This window comes from Chrysemys picta, chromosome 5, assembly GCF_011386835.1.
Source record: "Chrysemys picta bellii isolate R12L10 chromosome 5, ASM1138683v2, whole genome shotgun sequence".
NCBI lineage: Eukaryota > Metazoa > Chordata > Testudines > Emydidae > Chrysemys > Chrysemys picta.
The window spans coordinates 25,561,118-25,581,074 of NC_088795.1; the positions used below are offsets into that span (position 1 = coordinate 25,561,118).

At 39.8% G+C, this 19,957-nt stretch overlaps 1 protein-coding gene across 7 annotated transcripts in view; it reads left to right on the forward strand.

Annotated features, from left to right (window-relative positions):
• KLHL8 (kelch like family member 8) overlaps positions 1-19,957 on the forward strand; it is a 38,301-nt gene that overhangs the window by 13,184 nt on the left and 5,160 nt on the right. For 5 of the 7 annotated variants that reach the window (XM_005292025.4, XM_042856423.2, XM_042856424.2 and 2 more), the window contains 6 exons: positions 8,746-9,294; positions 11,530-11,716; positions 12,456-12,599; positions 13,692-13,803; positions 16,957-17,125; positions 18,239-18,398. In XM_005292025.4, the coding sequence (XP_005292082.2) occupies positions 8,746-9,294; positions 11,530-11,716; positions 12,456-12,599; positions 13,692-13,803; positions 16,957-17,125; positions 18,239-18,398 (1,321 nt within the window). The remainder of the gene's footprint in view (positions 1-8,745; positions 9,295-11,529; positions 11,717-12,455; positions 12,600-13,691; positions 13,804-16,956; positions 17,126-18,238; positions 18,399-19,957) is intronic. The other 2 variants (XM_005292026.4, XM_065596153.1) reach the window with 1 other exon arrangement.

Consider the following 19,957-nt stretch of genomic DNA (forward strand, 5'->3'; position numbering starts at 1 on the left):
TATGCATTTGATAGCACTTCTTGTATAATCTGTTTCCCTCTGAATGGTGTTGGGGCATGCCTTTTTCCAGGCTCTGTAAGTCGGTGTTATAGTTAAGACCTGCAGCTGCAGTTACCCACCAGTAGGCAGATTTGTGCATAGAGAAGGAGGGAAAAGAAAGGCTGGGCCTTTATATTTAATGTTGTTTTCAGGCCTGCCCAAAGACTAGCTGGAGGGAAGAAAAAAAGCCTCTCTTCCTCCAAATTTAAGTTGCCAATGACCCTTTAATGACACGTACTCGGAGAATTATCTCACTTTAATCTTACAGTTCCACATATGTTTCTTCCATATTGAGATTTCAAGAACAGAGGTAGACTTTTTTCCTTTAGGAAAATGTCCTTGGATTTCTCTTTAGCAGAAGGCCTGGGAATATATCGGAAAGGGGACCACTTATGATGTTTTTGAAGTTTGTGCTGTGACTCACTGGTGCATGATTCTTGCACTGATCATAAATGTATAACCCAGGAATGACAGACTAAGTCAAAGAAGTAAGGGAATAGAGGCTTTTATGTTTAGTACTATAGATTCTAACAAAATACAATTTCAATTGATGTGGCCATTCAGTAGAATCTGTAAACATGTAAATCCCGACTCATAAGGTTATACAACTGACCTCTGCTTAAGTCCGTGCATAATACTGAGAAAAATCAAATGCCAAATCTGCTAAAACAGTAACAATGGGTTATTTCAACTAATGTAATACTATACTAGCTGATCAAATATCACATTGGGCCATAGTTCAGAGGAGCAATTTCTTGACATCATAAATGGTCGCTTCTGGAAACAGCTGGACACTCATTATAGCAATGGGAGGGATTCCCCTATTGTTGTAGTTAATCTATCGCCCCAGTAGGTAATAGCTAGGTTGATGGACTTAACACCATTGACTTAGCACTGTCTAAAGTGGGGGTTAGTTTGACGTAGCTATGTATCTCAAGGTATGTCTACACTGCAGTTAAATACCCGTGGCTGGCCTGTGCTAGCTGACTTGGGTTCCCAGGGCTCAGGCTGTGGGGCTGTTTAATTGTGGTGTAGATGTCCAGGCTCTAGGACCCTGCGAGGTGAGAGGGTCCCAGAGTTTAGGCTGTAGCTAGAACGTCTACACTGCAATTAAACAGCCCTGTGGTGGGGAACCCAAGTCAGCTGGCAGTGGCCAGGCACCAGTGTTTAATTGCAGTGTAGACATATTCTTAAGGGGTTGATTTTTCACACCCCTGAAGACATAGCTGTAAGTTCCTGATGTAGACCAGTCCTAATACCTTCAGGGATTTTGTATTCTTATCCATGGTGTGAAATCAGTTCAGCACCTAGTAGCCCAACTGTCCAGGGTAAAAAATACCTATTCTGTCACTCCTCTGTCTAAAAGAGTAAAATAGTTCGATGCCGTGCTTACTGCATTTATTTAACATTGATGGAGGTTAGGTCCATCAATAGCCAAGAAGCAACCGATTGGCTCTGGGTGTCCCTAACCTTCCAGCTGCCAGAAGCTGAGACTGCATGACAGGGTCACTAAGTAGATGGCCCTGATCTGTTCATTCCCTCTGTAGCATCTGGCACTAATCACTGTCCAAAGACAGGATACTGGGGTAGATGGACCATTGATCTGACCCAGGATGGCCATCTGTATGTTCTCTTCTGGCTTAACTCTGCTTCCTTCTCTCCTCCTCCCCCCCCTCAATATAATAGATTTTCTCTTTCCTTCTCCCCCAAATGCTGTCTTTTCTTCTCTCTAACCAAAATCTCTCTAAATATCATTTCTAACACTTCATTCTCTCCTGACCATCCTCACAGCTTCACATACTTGCTCATCCATGCACATGTAGAGCTTGGAAACTTATTGGACACCTAATAGAGGACTAAATCTACTAGCCAAAAGCTGCTAAGAAAGAGTGGGAGATTCCCAATGTCCAGGAGAAACATCCAGGAGCTTGGGGCAACAGGGTTCAGAGAAGTGCTCTGAAAAGCTAAAGCTAATAGGTTTCTGTAGAAATTGCTCTAAAAACATAGAGAATAGAATTCTTTCTCTAGGCTTCTTGAACCATCCTATAGAATTCTATGGAATGGATATAAATCTGTATTCTCTAGGATTTTTCTAAAAAGTAGAAACATAATTACATTTTGAGAATTTCTGTAAGGATGCTGTACAAAGACCTTGCTTGCAGACTTCATGTTTCATATCAGCCTCTAGTTATTGGCTGTGATAAATATGAAGCCCCCTCTCCCAAGATTCTACCTTGTAGCTGGAGGGGGAAAAGGAGCATTCGCTGTTTTCTCTCTAACACCAGAATTCATACCTGTTTTCAGGCATGGGATGCCAGATGCTTTTCACCCAGCTTCTTAGGAGTTGTGATAATGGGTAGATGTGAACAGTACTGGGGAAGGGAACGAAGAGGACTAAAAAACTTCTGTAAACAACTAATTGATGGAGTTTGTCACTGCTGGTTTCGATGGTTTGCCAGAGCCTTCTGAGGTGACCATAGCATGTGAAAGTCTTCATAAAGTTTTGTTGTTCTAGACTGTCCATTCACTGCTTTGTTACTTCTAAAGTGGCTCTTGTTATAGGATCAAAATAGTACATATTGGATGTGTATATTTGTATCTGCATCAGAGGTTGCACTTGCTGACTAGACAGGAGTAAATGCTGAGAGCCAGACTAGCTGGTAGTGTAACTCAGTTCCCTTAAAATGTATCTGTGTTGAGGATATCCACTAGGACTGTATAGATTGATAATGCTGTAAAAGAAATTCTGTAGCTGAAGGCTTTTCCTATCCCTTCCTATAAAATCTGGTGCTTAGGATGTAGTATTAAAAAAGTAGTTAAGATGGAGTGGCTACAGATAAAGTGGTATACAGTAGAATCTCAGGCTTGGTCTACACTACCCCCCTAATTCGAACTAAGGTACGCAACTTCAGCTACGTGAATAACGTAGCTGAAGTCGAAGTACCTTAGTTCGAACTTACCTTGGTCCGCACTCGGCAGGCAGGCTCCCCCGTCGACTCCGCGGTACTCCTCTCGCCGAGCTGGAGTACCGCAGTCGACGGCGAGCACTTCCGGGTTCGACTTATCGCGTCCAGACTAGACGCGATAAGTCGAACCCAGAAGTTCGATTTCCAGCCGTCGAACTAGCGGGTAAGTGTAGCCAAGGCCTCAGACTTACAAACAGCTCTGGAATGGAGGTTGTTCGTAACTCTCAAGAAAACTTTATGGTTCTTTCAAAAGTTTACAACTGAACACTGACTTTGAAACAGCACTATGCAGAAAAAATATGCTGCTTTTTTTTTTAAGTAGTTTACGTTTATCACAGTACTGTATTTGCTTTGGGGGGGGGGGGTGTCTGCTGCTGCCTGATTACATACTTCTGGTTCCAAATGAGGTGTGTGGTTGACTCAAAGTTACAAACTGACCAGATTCTACTGCATATCCGTGTTCTACTTATCTGCTAAGCCTTTTCAAACACTGAGGCAAAACTTTCCTCATGACCTCTTCGGGCAGTTCCATATTTGAGTTTATAAGTGATGCTGGAAACAACGTGTTTCCTCAGCACATGTAGGATTTTTTTTTTTGTTTTGGTTGGAGCCAGTGGTATTTACAGCTACTCCCTAGCTTGACATGAATCTTTAACTGTGGCTGTCCTAATTTTCTTCAGCCATGTTGTAGATTAATTAAAAATTAATACAAATATGCCCCCACGATTGTAATACAGAAAACTTGTCTCAAAATGAACACAGACCTCACTGATCAGTCATTACATTATCTGAAATCTTGTTAATAGGCAGCAGGTTTAAAGCAAACAAAAGACAGTATTTTTTCACACAACGCACAGTCAACCTGTGGAACTCTTTGCCAGAAGATGTTGTGAAGGCCAAGGCTATAACAGGGTTCAAAAAAGAACTAGATAAATTCACGGATGATAGGTCCATCGATGGCTATTAGGGAGGATGGGCAGGGATGGTGTCCCTAGCCCCTGTTTGCCAGACGCTAGGAACAGGGGATGGATCACTTGAGGATTACCTGTTCTGTTCATTCCCTGTGGAGCACCTGGCATTGACCACTGTCGGAAGATAGGATACCGGGCTAGATGGACCTCTGATCTGACCCAGTATGGCCACTCATGTAATTTCGTCCGCCTTATATTTCTTGATAGTAAACCTTTTTGGTTACATTAGATGATTGAAGCTGGTAGACTATTAGAAGGCTAGCTAATTGAGCAGAAGGGACAAACATTTAGTGTTTGAATTGGAATAGATAGAACTAGGCAAGTATGATTCACATTTTTACATTGGTTTATGTGGAATAACTTATCAATTAAAGACTCAGTTAAGGTTGATAGACTGGTCAAATTTAAGATGATCTGTTTGGAAGTTGTATAGTAACTATATACCTATATATTCTTCTAAGTGATTATATTTTAGTACACTTCCCCTAACATTAGCTTGAAGTGTAGACTAATTCAGACTCGTAACTTTAAATAAAATAATTCGATGTCCCAAATATTTTTACATTATGAAAATATTAAACCTTGGCATTTTCCTTTTTAAAAAATATGGTCTTCGGTTTTGTAGCTCTGTTTGGAGGGTTATGAAGCAAAGGTTACCCCAAGTGGATGAATTCTCCCCCCTCCCTCCCCCCCATAATCATTCTAGAAAAGGGAGATTTTTTTTCTTCATCCATTTTTTTATGCATAATGTATTTTATACAAAAAAGGCAACCCTAACATCTCATACAGTCAGACTTCATTTTAAATGAACATGCTAATGGCCCTAGTCCTGCAGTTAGATCTGCGTGGATGGATCCCTACTCCTGTGCTGATCTCCATCAGTGGAGCTTTATATGGGCACAGAGCTTACTGGACATACATATCTCATTGCAAGATTGGGGGGCTATAATTAGGGCCCTACCAAATTCACTGCCATGAAAAATGCATCACTGACAATGAAATCAAGTCTCCCACTGTGAACTCTGGTCTCTTGTGTGCTTTTACCCTATATTATACAGATTTCACGTGGGAGACCAGTGTTTCTCAAACTGAGGGTTCTAACCCAAAAGGGAGTTGCAGGGGGATTGCAAGGTTATTTTACGGGGGGCTGCCCTTCTGTGCTGCCTTCAGAGCTGGATGGCTGGAGAGTGGTAGCTGGTAGACGGGCACCCAGCTCTGAGGGTGGCGCCCTGCCAGCAGTAGCACAGAAGTAAGGATGGCAATACCATACCATGGCATCCTTACTTCTGAGCTGCTGCTTTCAGAGCTGGGCGGCTAGAGAGTGGTGGCTGCTGACTGAGGGCCCAGCTCTGTAGGCAGCGGCGCAGAAGTAAAGGTGGCAATAACATACCATGCCATCTTTCTGCACTGCTGCTGGCAGTGGCTCTGCCTTCAGAGCTGGGCTCTTGGCCAGCAGCCGCCGCTCTCCAGCTGCCCAGCTCTGAAGGCAGAGCCGCTGCCAGCAGCAGTGCAGAAGGGTAGCAACCCGCCCCCCACAATAACCTTGTGACCCCCCTCAACTCCTTTTTGGGTCACGATCCCTACAATTACAACACGGTGAAATTTCAGATTTAAATAGCTGAAATCATGAAATTTGATTTTTTTTTTTTAAATCCTATGACTGTGAAATTGGCCAAAATGGACCCTGAATTTGGTAGGGCCCTATTTATAATGGTAACTGACTTCACTGCAATAAATTTGTTTATTAAATAAATCAGTGATTTCACAAATGCTGTTAATACTGAACAAGGAATAATTCAAGGGACAACTTAGATTTTAGTAAGTTTCTATATTAGTCCAAAAGTATTTTATAGCAAAGGCATTTTGCCATTTTAAATGGCCACTGTATTTGTGAAAGTCATTTGTAGAAACTTCTGTAAGTTCACTTTCAACTAACACAAAATATGTGAAATCTACAATAATTTACAACAAAGTGGGCATTAGTTGGATGATGTACAAGAGAAAATATACAAAAACTATGGATAGGGGGTGTCTTTTTAGAAATGTACAATCAGCATGTTGTGTGTTTTTTAAAAATATGTAAATACTCCATGAATATTTGAATGCATTCTATAAATCCAAGTAGTGTATTTTATGGATATTGATGTAATAACAGTTTCATATTTACCTGGCATATTTTCAGTGAATTTATATAACAATTTAATGTTGTCATTGATCTGACATGAGGTAGCATAAATCACAAGCTGTATTTCCTGCCAGGATGTGGTGTTGAACACAAATTTGGGGTCTAGAATTAATAATTTAATACAGTCTTCTGAAAAGGAAACCAGCTAAAACAATGATCAGTGCTGAAGTGAAGAATAATACTTTGAAGACTGTATGATTTTTGTGGAAATTAGTTTTAAATTGGCTTTTCTGATTACTAAATCTAGTATAAAAATAAGGAAATCCAATGTGTTTAAGAAAGGAGGGATGTTAGTTGAGAGGCTGAACCATGAACACTGACTAGAAGATTAACTGTTATTTTTGGTAAATCACATTTGACAGCTGTGAAAGGCTGATGTAGCTCTCAAATGTAGTATTAGTGGTACTCCACAAACAGGGGCATAGATTGTTCATTTCCCTTATAGCACATTTTAGCCAATTAAAAAATCTGTCTGGAGAATTAAATGTACATTATGGCTTAAGTTATAAGAGGGGAAACAGTACAGAACTATTTTTTCCCCGGTTCATTGATTTGAAAGGATGAAGAACCTTCATTCAAGGAAACAAACAGAACACCAATTCACAGTGCTGCAGTGTAACAACCATATCTTAAGTTTTTCTTTAATTTGCACATGTGATGTCTCAATGAACCAAATGCTTGTGTTGAAACTAAGGTTTTTGTTCACCTTGGACAAACATGGAGAAACGTCTTTTAAAAAGGAGCCATTCTAGTGGTGGCTTAACAGGAAAGCCTATAACATGGAAAAACAAATATTTAAGGAATTTGAACTGTATTTATTATTTTGAGACTGTGGTAGCTTTATAAACTACTTCACCTTTGCTTTCTTCATCTGTGGTGTAACTGGGACTCCTTGAATGGAATTGTAGCTCTGCAGGTCAGAATTGCTCAAATACTTACTTTGCTTGTTTCATATATTTTAACTCTTATATAGAACTGTTTGTGCTTGCCAGTGCCTGAGGACACTGAGCACAGTATCTCCTCCCTTCTCCCTACAGAAAAAACAGAGCAGATTTTTCTCCTCCTATCTTGGTAAATAACATTTTAGTTATTGGCTTGGCTGTACAATAGAACAGTAGCATCTGTTAGGCTGTCAGGAGAGTAATTTTTATACATTGTGGCTGAGCAATTCTTATACATTGTTGCTCCCCTAAGGTTTGTGTTGATGGGCAAATTCCTGTACAAAAATAAATCCTCCTTTCAAAACATGTGGAACATCACTCAGCCCCAAACTGCAGAAACAGAATAAAGTTTCTATTGTCCTCTAATACAGGGGTTCTCAACCTTTTTCTTTCTGAGCCCTTCCCCCCACCATGCTATAAAAACTCCACAACCCACCAGTGCCCCAACAGCTGTTTTTCTGCAAATAAAAGCCAGGGTCGGCATTAGAAGGCATTAAGCAGGGCAGTTGCCTGGGGCTCCACACCACAAGGGGCCCCACAAAGCTATGTTTGTCAGGCTTCGGCTTCAGCGGCAGGTGGCAGAGCTCAGGGCCCCCGGGCTTCAACCCTGCACAGCATGGCTTTGGCTTTCTGCCCTGAGCCCCAGCAAGTCTACATTGGCCCTGCTTGGTAGACCCCCGAAACATGCTTGCAGCCCCCAGGCCCCTGGTTGAGAACTGCTGCTCTAATACTCCATTTACTTGAACTTAATTTCAAATTCAGCTCACAGCAAAAAAGGTCAGCCTTTTGCAGCAGCTTCAAACATGGCTGTAGTTGGAGGTTTGTCAGGAAGAAGACTCCTGCTCTGTCTGAGGTTGGCATGGCACAGTAGAGGCAGCAGAGGCCTGGAGGGGCCAAGCCCTTCCATTCCTGATGTAAACTGTCATATTTCCATTGAAGTTAAAGGAGCTATGACAATTTGCAGCAGTGAAGGATCTGCCCCCTGATAGTTTTGGGAGGAGGAAGTAATCCATGGTCTGCTTCCCTATACCCGCACCACTCACCTGCTTCTGGAGACGAGTTGATACTTGCCTCTTTCCTCAGTCTTGTAGTATCCATGGGAGAGGGACAAGAAAGTTACTACCATTGCCAGGCTACAGTCTGTATATCTTGTTTTCCCTAGTATGGCTGCCACTGACCCATACTAGTGAAGACTGTTTATTTCATATGCACTTTAAGTTTGTGTGTAAGCTAAGATAAACCAGTGATCTCCTTAATCCCCAGACTTCTATTTGAATTGTGTTTTCTTAAGGGAATTCCAGTTCTGCTTTATCTTTTAAAAAGGTCCTGTGTGGAGGGAGGTTTATATAAAAGGAATAATGGATGTTATTGGGGACCTGAACTAGGGATTGGCTGTTGCCTTGTCCTGCTCTTGTGAATTAAAAGGTCAGATGTCTAAACTGAAATCTGTCCTTCTGGTTTTTTATGCAGCTGGTTAAATGACAAAAATAAGCGATTAGAGGAATTCAGTTTTTTACCAAGCATGCACCGCAACATTACATGACAGTCCAGGATTCCAATCTCAGCTATAACTTATAAAATTTCTTTAAAGCCAAAATACCAGAGTTTCCATTTAAAAAGTCTCTCTTTTCTTTCCCTGACAGGTTGGTTCAAAGCTAATCTCTTGCCACAAGTTGGTTCTGGCTTGTGTTATCCCTTACTTCAGAGCTATGTTTCTCTCTGAAATGGCTGAGGCAAAACAGACATTGATTGAGATCAGGGACTTCGATGGAGATGCAATAGAAGATTTGGTGAAGTTCGTCTATTCCTCCCGGCTTACATTGACTGTCGATAATGTCCAGCCTCTCTTATATGCAGCCTGCATTCTTCAGGTGGAGCTAGTAGCAAAAGCTTGCTGTGAATATATGAAACTACACTTTCATCCCTCAAACTGCCTGGCAGTGAGGGCCTTTGCAGAAAGTCACAACCGTATTGACTTGATGGACATGGCTGACCGATATGCTTGTGAACATTTTACTGAAGTGGTGGAATGTGAGGACTTTGTGAGTATGTCACCTCAGCACCTCCATAAACTCTTATCTTCCAGTGATCTGAACATAGAGAATGAGAAGCAGGTTTATAATGCTGCTATCAAGTGGCTTCTTGCTAATCCGCAGCATCATACTTCATGGTTGGATGAAATACTTGCTCAGGTAGGGAAAAGATTGGGGTGTATGCATAGATTGGAGCGTATTTTCCTATAACATGCAGAGATGAAGCCATCCATTTTGTTTATAGTAGAAAATATATATAGTAGAAAAAAGAACAAGGAAAACCGACAAAAGATGCAAAGTATTTCTTTCCCTGTCAAAAATCATAATTGTAGTTTTGTGTTGGATAATCTTTTTCAATTTAATATTCAGCCTTTACTAAGCAAGACATTTTCCCCGGTACAACAATCTGTCACAAATTTATGTTGTCTTCTGCTTAGAATAGAACCAATTCTGATCTGTCCTTGGCTATCAGAAAAGGAAATCACATTCTTTACCAATTTCTGAAAGGAAAATTTTTACCTTAATGATTGAACTTCATGCTAATCAGAAATAACAGAAAACCGTATCGGTTCTGGAAAGGGAAACCTTTAAAAATGCATACCTAGTCAGATAGAGAACATACAGTCATCACTACTTAATGCATTTGGCAATACTAAATTTGGATTGGGGGGGGAAGGGGAGGGGAGAGGGGATGATTTCTTTGGTGATAAGTATTTGTCCTGACACAAAGCCGAGACAGTCAGAAGTTCTATTAAAACGTATGCTTCCTACATTTGGAGACAGGACTTGAAAAAACCTACCTACACCTAGTCAGAAAACAGAAATCAGTTTGCCTAATTAAATATGTCCCCATGGTGCCCAAATTCACATCTTCCCACCGTAATGCATTTATCCTACCCCCACATCTCCACAGTCCCGTCTCTTCTGCTAGTTAGGCTAATAGTCTTGGATGTCCCCGGCTAATCTGGCACCAAAGATTTGGTCCGTGCTTTGGCTAGTCTGTGTACTGCTATATTTCTAGTCCTTTCTGCTGTCTTGTCTGCTCTGCACTGCCTCTGGGGTTTCTGCCATTTAGCTCTCAACATCCTTTAACCTATACTGTCAGGTGAGATGTACACTAGAAAAGGTTTGCTAGTATTGCTAGCAAATTCTCCTTGTATAGAAAAATTTATACCAGTAAAAAAGTGCCATAGCTTATAGTGGTTCCCCAAATGAAGTAAGCTATACTAGCAAAAGCACTCTTATGCTGGTGTAAATGTCAACATTAGGGCTTTTGATGGCTTAGAAGTGTTGTAAAAACCCCTCATCCTTATTTGACAATGGTATATCAGCAAAAGTATAGACCTGGCCTCAGTCACCTGGAGAAAGAAGGAAAGTATTCGGCAGTATTTGTGGCACTACCTGGTGTAACTACTATTCTATTGCAAGCAGTTAAGGTGTGACTTAGCCCATTCACCCTGGAGTGAGCAAGTGGATTTTCTAAGCCCTGTCTAGAAGCAAACTACTTTTTTTTATATAAAGAATTTAGTCAAGTGAGGGTACGTCTACACTTGCAGCAACACATAGAGTGGAGACATTGCATGCCCAGCTAGCATGCATATAAATACTAAACTGTGAGGCACAGCTTATGTGACTAGAGTGCCCTTCACACCTGAACCCACAGGTATATACCCTACAGGGCTCTCTATGTGCCCAAGCAGTACCTCTCATATGTACACTGCTATTTTTAGGGTAGTATCCTGCTGCCTCCCCCCCGTTAGGGCCTTTCTGTGCTGCTGGAGTCTTTGGGTGTATCTACATTGCAAAAAATAAAATCCTGCAGCAGCAAGTCTGAACCTGGGTCAGCTGACTCAAGCTCATGCAACGGGGCTAAAAATAGCACTGTAGACGGTCGAGCTCAGGCTGGAGCCCGGGAGCCAAGATCCTCCTCCTCGCTGGGTTTGAGTCCGGGCTCCATCCTGAGCCCAAATGTTTATACTCCTATTTTTAGCCCCGTAGCATGAGCCCAAGTCAGTTGACACAAGCTCTGAGACTTGCTGTTGCAGTTCTTTTTGCAGTGTAGACGTACCCTTTCATTGCAGTGGGGAAAGGCTTCAGCAGTCTCCTTTGCTGTGCGTAACTACAAACCACGAGTGTGGATGCAGCCTGCTTTTCATGGCTGCATATAGCTACGTGTACCCTGCAGGTGTAAACAAGGTCTGAAAGAAGTGTTCCTTTGTTCTCCCCAGAAAGAATAAAGTTATATTTGAATGGACTTTTATTACTCCTTTCACTGAAGTGTGTTGTTGTTGTTTTTTAACTTAAAAGTTACACAACTATACTCCTGACTGCCGTATTAGTCATTGGATCTAGGGCTCAACATCAGAGTAGCTGAACTGTGTATATTCCCATCAGGTACGTCTGCCTTTGTTGCCCATTTGTTTCCTTATGGGCGTTGTGGCAAAAGAAGAGATCATCAAGCAGAATCTAAAATGTAGAGATTTACTGGATGAAGCAAGAAACTACCACCTTCACCTGAGCAGCAGGGCAGTGCCAGACTTCGAGTATTCCATCCGCACAACACCAAGGAATGAGACTGCTGGTAATTAAATGGGGATCTGATTTTCCTGTGCTGAGGAAGAGTGTTGAGGATCTGTGTAGGGAGAGGTAGTGCAGAGTAAATTGATCTAATTAACGTTTCAAGAAGTAGTATGTAGGTGCAGTGCATAGCTTTTAGCACCAATTTTACTTAAATTAGCTTAAAATACTAGTTTAACTAGATCAAATATAAATATTCAAGGCAAGGCTTGCAGAAAGTATATTACTGTGCTAGGAACTGTACAGGAAACCAAAGATACTCAAGCCCTATAAAGTTTACTTCCTGGGGGAGGAAAAACATATTGCTCCTTTTGAACAATTAATTGACTCCAAAGCAGTGAGTTTCCTTTTACAAAGTGCTCTGAGTTATGCAGATTAGACTGCAAATTCTGATACAGAAATCCAATTAGATGTAATAGAAGAAATATGGTTATCTACCCAGTCAAATAATAACTAAAGTCCCATTATGTTTTTTGGAGACTGTGATTAGCAGTCTGTGCAATAACATTGACAGTCACATTTTGCATGCTAAAATTGCATGGTTCTTGCCAGATGAAAGGTGAGGTCATTGCCACAAATGCAGAAGTGTAGCTGTATTGAATGTGACCCAAGAAGGAGGAGAAAAAAGTGCTTGTCTTCAGTTAATTTTGTAATGCTAATCCATTCTCAGTAAAAATATTGCCCATGTTTTGTTGGCTGATCATTCAGAGACCAATATTTACTCTTTATATCTTCTCCTTTAGGTGTGCTATTTTGTGTTGGTGGTCGAGGTGGATCAGGTGACCCATTTCGCAGTATTGAATGCTACTCTATAAACAAAAACAACTGGTTCTTTGGTCCTGAAATGAACAGCAGGAGAAGACACGTGGGTGTAATCTCTGTGGGAGGTTAGTAACAACATAACCTTGTACTAATGTCATTTTTTTTCTTTTGCAGTAACTTAATTGTCAGTTATTTTACCCACCATACTAAACAATAAGAAAAGCCTGTCCCATATCATAGCTAAATTACTTGATGTGTTTCAGTTTACTAAAGAGCTATTTTTCAGGTCTGAAAACATTCCTGTGGTGTTATAGCACCAATCTAAGAACATATTTGTTGCAGTGAGACCACTGCTCACTGTCCACAGCCTGTGGCTCATTACTTATAGTAGTGTATGGTTTCATTTTTTCTTTTTTCTCAGAGAAGCACATAACTGCAAGCCAGTTTTCTTGAGTTCTGAAACTGACTTCCTTGCATTTGGGCAAATCAAGTAGCCCATAATTTTCCAAGACTGCCATTAGTTTTGGTAACTCAGGAGTGCTCAACTTGATACTTAGAGCCAAGTTTCCAGAGCTGCTGAGAACCCACAACTGTTGAATTCCTCTCCCCCCCCCCCATATGTTACGTTCCTGCAACAGAACCAATGGAAAACAGTTTTTCAGATAGCATACATTCCTTTGTGCCTCCAAATATTAAACACCTCTACCCCGATATAACACTGTCCTCGGGAGCCAGAAAATTTTAACGCGTTATAGGTGAAACCGCGTTATATTGAACTTGCTTTGATCTGGTGGAGTGTGCAGCCCCGCCCCCCCCCCCCCCCCCCCGAAGCGCTGCTTTACGGTGTTATATCGGGTCGCTTTATATCAGGGTAGAGGTGTACTTTGTTTAAAGTAGTTTGGTATTTTGTCTAGAGGCTGAAAAATTCAGCCAGCTTGTGGCACGTTGTTTTTAATATGAAAAGGGAAGACCTCAGATTAAGATGTTAAAATGTCCTATAAAAACAGCTGTTAATGCAAATCTCTGACTTAGTCTGTGTATATTCTTATGACAGATTCTTAACCTTCAAATCTTATTCTTGCAATTGAAAAGTGTGCTGCTATTTTGGAAATAAGGTTGTGCCTGTATATTTCCCACTGTTTGTGGTAATCTTGTGTATCTGGAAACCAAAGTGTTGCCTACCAACTATTAAATCAAAATGTTTCTCTTTTCTTCAGGTAAAGTCTATGCAGTAGGTGGGCATGATGGAAATGAACATTTAGGCAGCATGGAAATGTTTGATCCTGTCACTAATAAGTGGATGATGAAAGCATCAATGAACACCAAGAGGTAAATCTCCCTTAAACAAAAAGGGAGCAAATAATTATTTTAGAAAATAATCCAGTAGTTATTGCGGTCTAGGTTTTTATCCGCCCCTTTGTGCATACCATTTAAAAAAAAAAATTCTTAGGGTTGAAATAGTCAGGCTCAGCTCAGTTGGGGGACTCAGACAGTTCTTACGTTGTTCTGGGTTTACGAATGCAGGTTGGTTGTTCTTGCAGTCAGCTGCTGCCTATTTTCTTTTGCTCGGGCATGGGTTTGAAATTGACAAATCTCGTTTGAGATTATTGCCAATTTGTATCTTTTGCTAGCTATAGAAAAGATACCTTTGATCATTACTTGCATACACATTCTGTATTGATTATGTCCTATATAACAGTATACCAAGATTTCAATGCAGGGTTGTGTTGTGGAGTATTCATAATGCTATTTGCCCCCCAACTCTCCAAAAAAATCAAACACTTATTTGTATATTCCTACTGGAATAGTTTAACACTTTAAAGTGCAGACAGGCAAAAATAAAGTGTGCCTTAGTGTGTAATGAAATTAATCTCATATGCACATTAGAGCATTACTGGCAATGTAAAATGTATAATGTTCCTTTACGTCAGCTTCCAAGTACTGTATTGTTTGTAAATTTAAAAAAAGCAGATTGGATTTCCCTAATTACTTAGTAGTTGTAACATTGGATCAAAGGAAATATCAGACATACTACCCAAAAAGCAGATTGCAAATAAACTGTGCATAAAGATAAAATATTTAGTAATTTCTTTTTCAGATAAACCTCTCCCTGATAGTTGTGACTAGCTTACTTTTACTTCCTCAGCATACTTCTTTTGGTTTTCTGAGTTAACTGTGGATAAAAATAACTAAATGTTCTGGTGTAGGAATCTAAAAGTGCATATTGCTTTTTGAGAGAGCCATGCAGAAGCCACAAGCTTAATTAGATATAAAACTGCTATTTTACACTTATTTTTGTGATTTTTTTAAACTGCTTTAACTGAGGTTTCTGTTTTTCTTCTTACTGTATCTCTCTATTAAAAACCACCACCTATATTTTTACTTTAAACCTCCATAACCTGTTGCAGTCTAAAGAAAATATTTTTCTAAAAAAAAATGTAAGACTTCTATAAGAACCTTACACTTAATGGGTGGAGTGAAGTACTGGGGCATGTCTGAGTCCTGAAACATTCAGCTACTGTGACTTAACCAGTAAAGCACAAAGCCACTTCGAAAGAACCAAGAAGCTGGGTCATCAACTTGCTTCTCTGGTAGGTAACAGAAAATACTGTTAAGGCTCAGATAAGCTTTTGTGGCACCTCCTGTGAAGCACAGTGGTTACTGTACTGTGTCTTAGCTCTGTGCTGCAACATGGAGAAGCAGTTGCAAGATCACAGGACCTTCCTTTGTGGGGGGAAAAATAATCATTTTCTTCTGTCTTGAGGAACTATCAGTTCCAGTGGTATTTCTCATTTTAACATAGGGAATCTCTCAAACCAGGAGAATCTTTCAAAATGCAAGAAGTACTGGTCTAAAATAATCCTGTTAGCTAACCAATCAATTTTTGTATTACTGACTATCCACATAGTGAAGAACTGTTGCCGGTCAGTTGGATTGTCTACTATACTAAGTTCCTCTATATTTACTATAGGAAATCCCTAGAATAGTGCAAATACTTGCCCTATAAATTTTTTTAAAATTTGTATATTGCCTCTTCAGGGAAGGGACTGTCTTCCTGTGTTGTGTACACAGTGTCTAGTGTATTGTGGGTGCTACTGTATACAAATAAGTACAAAGATAAAGTTTCATTATCCAAGATATTATCCTAACAGGTAAGTTTAAGGGTAACCACTGTCTACCATCTCTTTAGCCAATTTAAGATCAATTACTTTGTGCATAACTAATCTGTATACATCAAGAACTCTCACCTAGACTTTAGATCAGTGCTAAGGTTGATCACATTTAATTTACATACTTATCTGTCCACTTTAGCCACTTACTAAAAAAAAAGTGACTGTCAAATTCTGTCAGTGGTTTGATTAGTTTCATCCACCTCTCCAGAGAATGGATCAGGTTCTCTGTTCCACTCAGTGCAGCAGAGAAAGGGGGTTGGCAGGGAACTGGTTAATATCCCGATTCTCAGCACTGGTCCAGATTGAGGCATCCTGCCTTCTCTTACTTGCACCTGCTTGGGAGCTACAGCAGTCTCTGCTTCCAGGGAGTAAAACAGGAAAGAGTATCTGACTCTAAACATTTTTTTTAGTTACTTTTTACCTCACAATTGAACAAAAAAAAAAATCTCCATTTCCCCATAAGTGGCAGTGCATGGATGTTTATTTGTAACTAGAAATTCCAAATCTGCTTTCTGTACTCATGTGTGGCAACAACTTTGAATTTTAAAGCAAGATGGTGGTTTTAAATAGATCAGTTAGCTTTCATAGGTAACTGTTCTACATGTGAAAATGTAGTTGTAAGACTAATCATGATTTAAAAGCCAAGGGCAGAAACTGTAATTCAAGAACTAACCTTTTTGGATTTGATCTACTTCATAAGAAAGTAACTGGAAAAAGTGAGGAATAGTGCTGAAGCACTCTACAACTACACCACAGCAACAGCTAACCTATGATTCATGCAGTTATACACGCACTAGTAGCACAAACTCTTCTGTTCATAGAATCCCATTGCCTTTTTTTAAACAATACATTTGCTTTAAATTGCAGGGGATTAAATCCTAACTATTGCCTTAGTTCCAACATAGGTTTTTGGATTGAATGATTAGATTGTAGCTGAAAAGGTAGCTGCCTGCCATAAATTAAGATCAGCTAGCTTTTCTAGTTAAAATAACACTAACTTACTTGTAGTGGGACTCTGGATGAGGGCAGGACTCTGTTCTAGGTGATCCTGAGGCAGGTTCGGCACCTTAGGGTAGGTACCCCCTCTGAAAGTGAACGAGTTTACTTATGAAGCTGCTATTGCACCAGTAGTCAACTTGCTACAGTTATTGATCAGAGAACTTTAAGTTCCTTCATTTCCCTTTTGGTTTGCATTACACTTATTTCCCATATTTTGAAACAGTTGCCAGTCAGAGAAAATTGCACTTGGTCTGTCTTTGCCTAGTACCTTCAAGGATATACTCAAGTGCTGATGCTTTGATTTTATTAGGAGAGGAATTGCTCTAGCCTCCGTTGGTGGACCCATTTATGCCATAGGAGGGTTAGATGACAACACTTGCTTCAGTGATGTGGAGAGATATGACATTGAATCTGATCGATGGAGTGGAGTAGCGTCAATGAATACTCCCAGAGGAGGAGTTGGCTCAGTGGCCCTTGTGGTAAGTTAATGCTTCCTTCTAAGTCAGTATTGATACAGTGCCTTGGCTTGGCACGAGGAGGCACTGTACTAGTGCAGGGGACTCTTTCAAATCCTTAAAATTGAGGCACTGGCCACTTATAATATTCAAATAAGTACTGTACTGATCCTGTGATCAGTAGATTGGCACTCCCACAACAACCCTTCAATTATGGCCAAAACGTAACATATGTAACAGAAAAGACAAGGTTATGGATATCATTTTAAGTGTCAGATTTGTCATGGCTGCTGTGTTAACATATTGTGCCTGATTCACCACTCACTTCCATCTTTGCTGCATAATGGTTGTAATATCCTATCCTACCAAATAGGATTTCTTCACTCACTCGGCCGCAGGTAGCATTTTACACCAACATAAATGACTACACAACGTGCAAAGCATTGGAAAAAGCAGGTCCACTACAATTTTGTAACTGTTCCAAAGCACTTATATAAATACTGAAATAATTTCACTTACCAGTGAAATTTAGCCTGCAATATGGCATCTTTATTAACAGTACATAGCAACAGTTGAAGACAGGAAATAAATACTACTTCCAGTTAAGAAAGCAGATGGATTTAGGTAGGCAAAATGTAACACTAAATGAATGATACAATGTGACACTTGGTAGTAGTGCTAAAGTGTAACTTTTTTTCCTACTGTTTTCAAAGTCCATGTAATACTTCAGATATCCCTCATAGTCAAATGTTTGTTTTTTAAAAAAAACACAATGCTAAATCAGTCACTGTTTGCCCATGGGGGAAAATAAATCTCTTCCAGGGGGGTTGTTTACAGAAAAATAGCAGAGAGGTAAATTGTGAAATAAATTTACTGGGCTGTATTTTTAACTTCTTGGTCATGATTGTAATACAAGCATTCTGTATGGTACAAATATGTGATCCTTGGGATGGACAGCCATTCTAGGATCAGTGTATATTCCTAAACAATCACTGCTCATTTGAAGAAAAAAAAAAATCACCGAGAAGGAGCTGGGTGATGCAGTGTGATATTGAATTTTACTACAAAAATACTATTGACTTTTCATATGAAAGACTAGCTCTATTCATGAAATGTCTCTGCTCAATCTTCTTTCAGAACTATGTGTATGCTGTTGGTGGCAATGACGGTGTAGCCTCTCTCTCCAGTGTAGAGAGATATGACCCCCATCTGGATAAGTGGATAGAAATGAAAGAGATGGGTCAACGAAGAGCAGGCAATGGGGTTAGTGAACTCCATGGCTGCTTATACGTTGTAGGTGAGTAGGAGTGTTTCTTCCTAACTGATAGAGACACTTTGTCCTATAAAAATATGGATTGTGCCTGAGACTGAAGAAGTTTCAACATAAAAAATGCTGTTATAATGTATAAAATACTTAGATTTTTAACTTTTTATAAACTTTTTAAGCACCTTCCAGGAGAAGTGTTAAAAAAAAAAAAAGATACTCATGCCTCTTGGTAGACCAAAAAATTGACCTGCTTTGTCCTGATTCTGGCTTCATCTCTAATCCCTTGCCTTAACTCAGGTCAGCAGAGGCTGGAATGCTATTGCTATAAATGAGATTCTTTTGGCTGCTGGCAAGATACCCTCTCCAAGGGCTGGCAGCTTTCAGGTGAAAGTCTCAATCTTTTGTCAGTTAGCGCATACTGCAATGCTTATTCCTCTCCACCAGCATTTATAAATAGGCAGGGGCGGGGAAAAGTCTCAGGATGGAGAATTGAAGTGGAAGTGTGATATGAATAAGTTCCATGGGGGTTAGATTTATTCTACTGCAATTAAGGTATGTATGATTTATTAGTTGGATCTGGGGCAGGTGGAGTCTGAGACTAGGTGGCCTTTGAGCATTAAACAAATCTAAATTGTCCTATTTAATTTTTTCAGTTCAGACACACAATGTTTATCCAGTGCTCTAAGCCCCTGGACAATTCATTAAAGCTAGTCAGTGCTTCCCAGTGGTAGAGATGAAATATGCAATTTTCTGTGCATTTCACAATATACCATGCGCAGTTACAGAATGTGTGCTCACTGGGTTTCCTGGAAATTTAAAAGTGAAGCTTTCATTTAAGACTGTGGTGTGATTTTAATACCAGATTCATTGCAGTGATTTTTACATCTACTCTTTAGAAAATATAGAAGTAGATCATAGTATATCACACACCTTTTCATTTGTCCACTGTGTGCCTGAGTTTAATAGCTTCTTTAGATTTATAGACTTTTTATAACTTTTCTTTACCGTTTCACAAACTATACTTAATTTGTTTGTTTAATTGTGCAGACATACCATAGAATTGCAATATGAATCACGGAATCACCAACTAAATGAAATTTTACATAATCTTAACTGACTCTAGTTCTAATCTTTAACTTTGTCAGTGAGATTTTAAAAATGACCTTGCTAACAGATTCTTAATATAGCCTTCTCTTTAAAATGTAGGGTTCTCCCCCCCACCACCACCTTTTTTTTTTTTTTTTTTTTTTTGGAAAGCCACACCTTTATAGTGTTTACTATTTAGAAGCTAGGTAGGAAGATGGTAGAAAAGGGTATGTGGTGTAGTTTTAAGGTTGCAGTAGCACTTATAGAAGCAATACAACTGAAGCAAGAAACCCAGCTGAGTAATTCAGTACTGATGTTCAGAGATGCATATGGGGTACAGCTTCATGACTGCCTTCAGTTAGTTGACAATATGCTATCATCTACATGGATCTAAAGCAGATTGCAGCACTTACTGAACATTTTTTTTTTTCTGGCATGTTATGAAATGTTGACTAGCTTGAATAGTCTGCAAAAAAAAAAAAAAAAAAAAGACAGCCAGAACA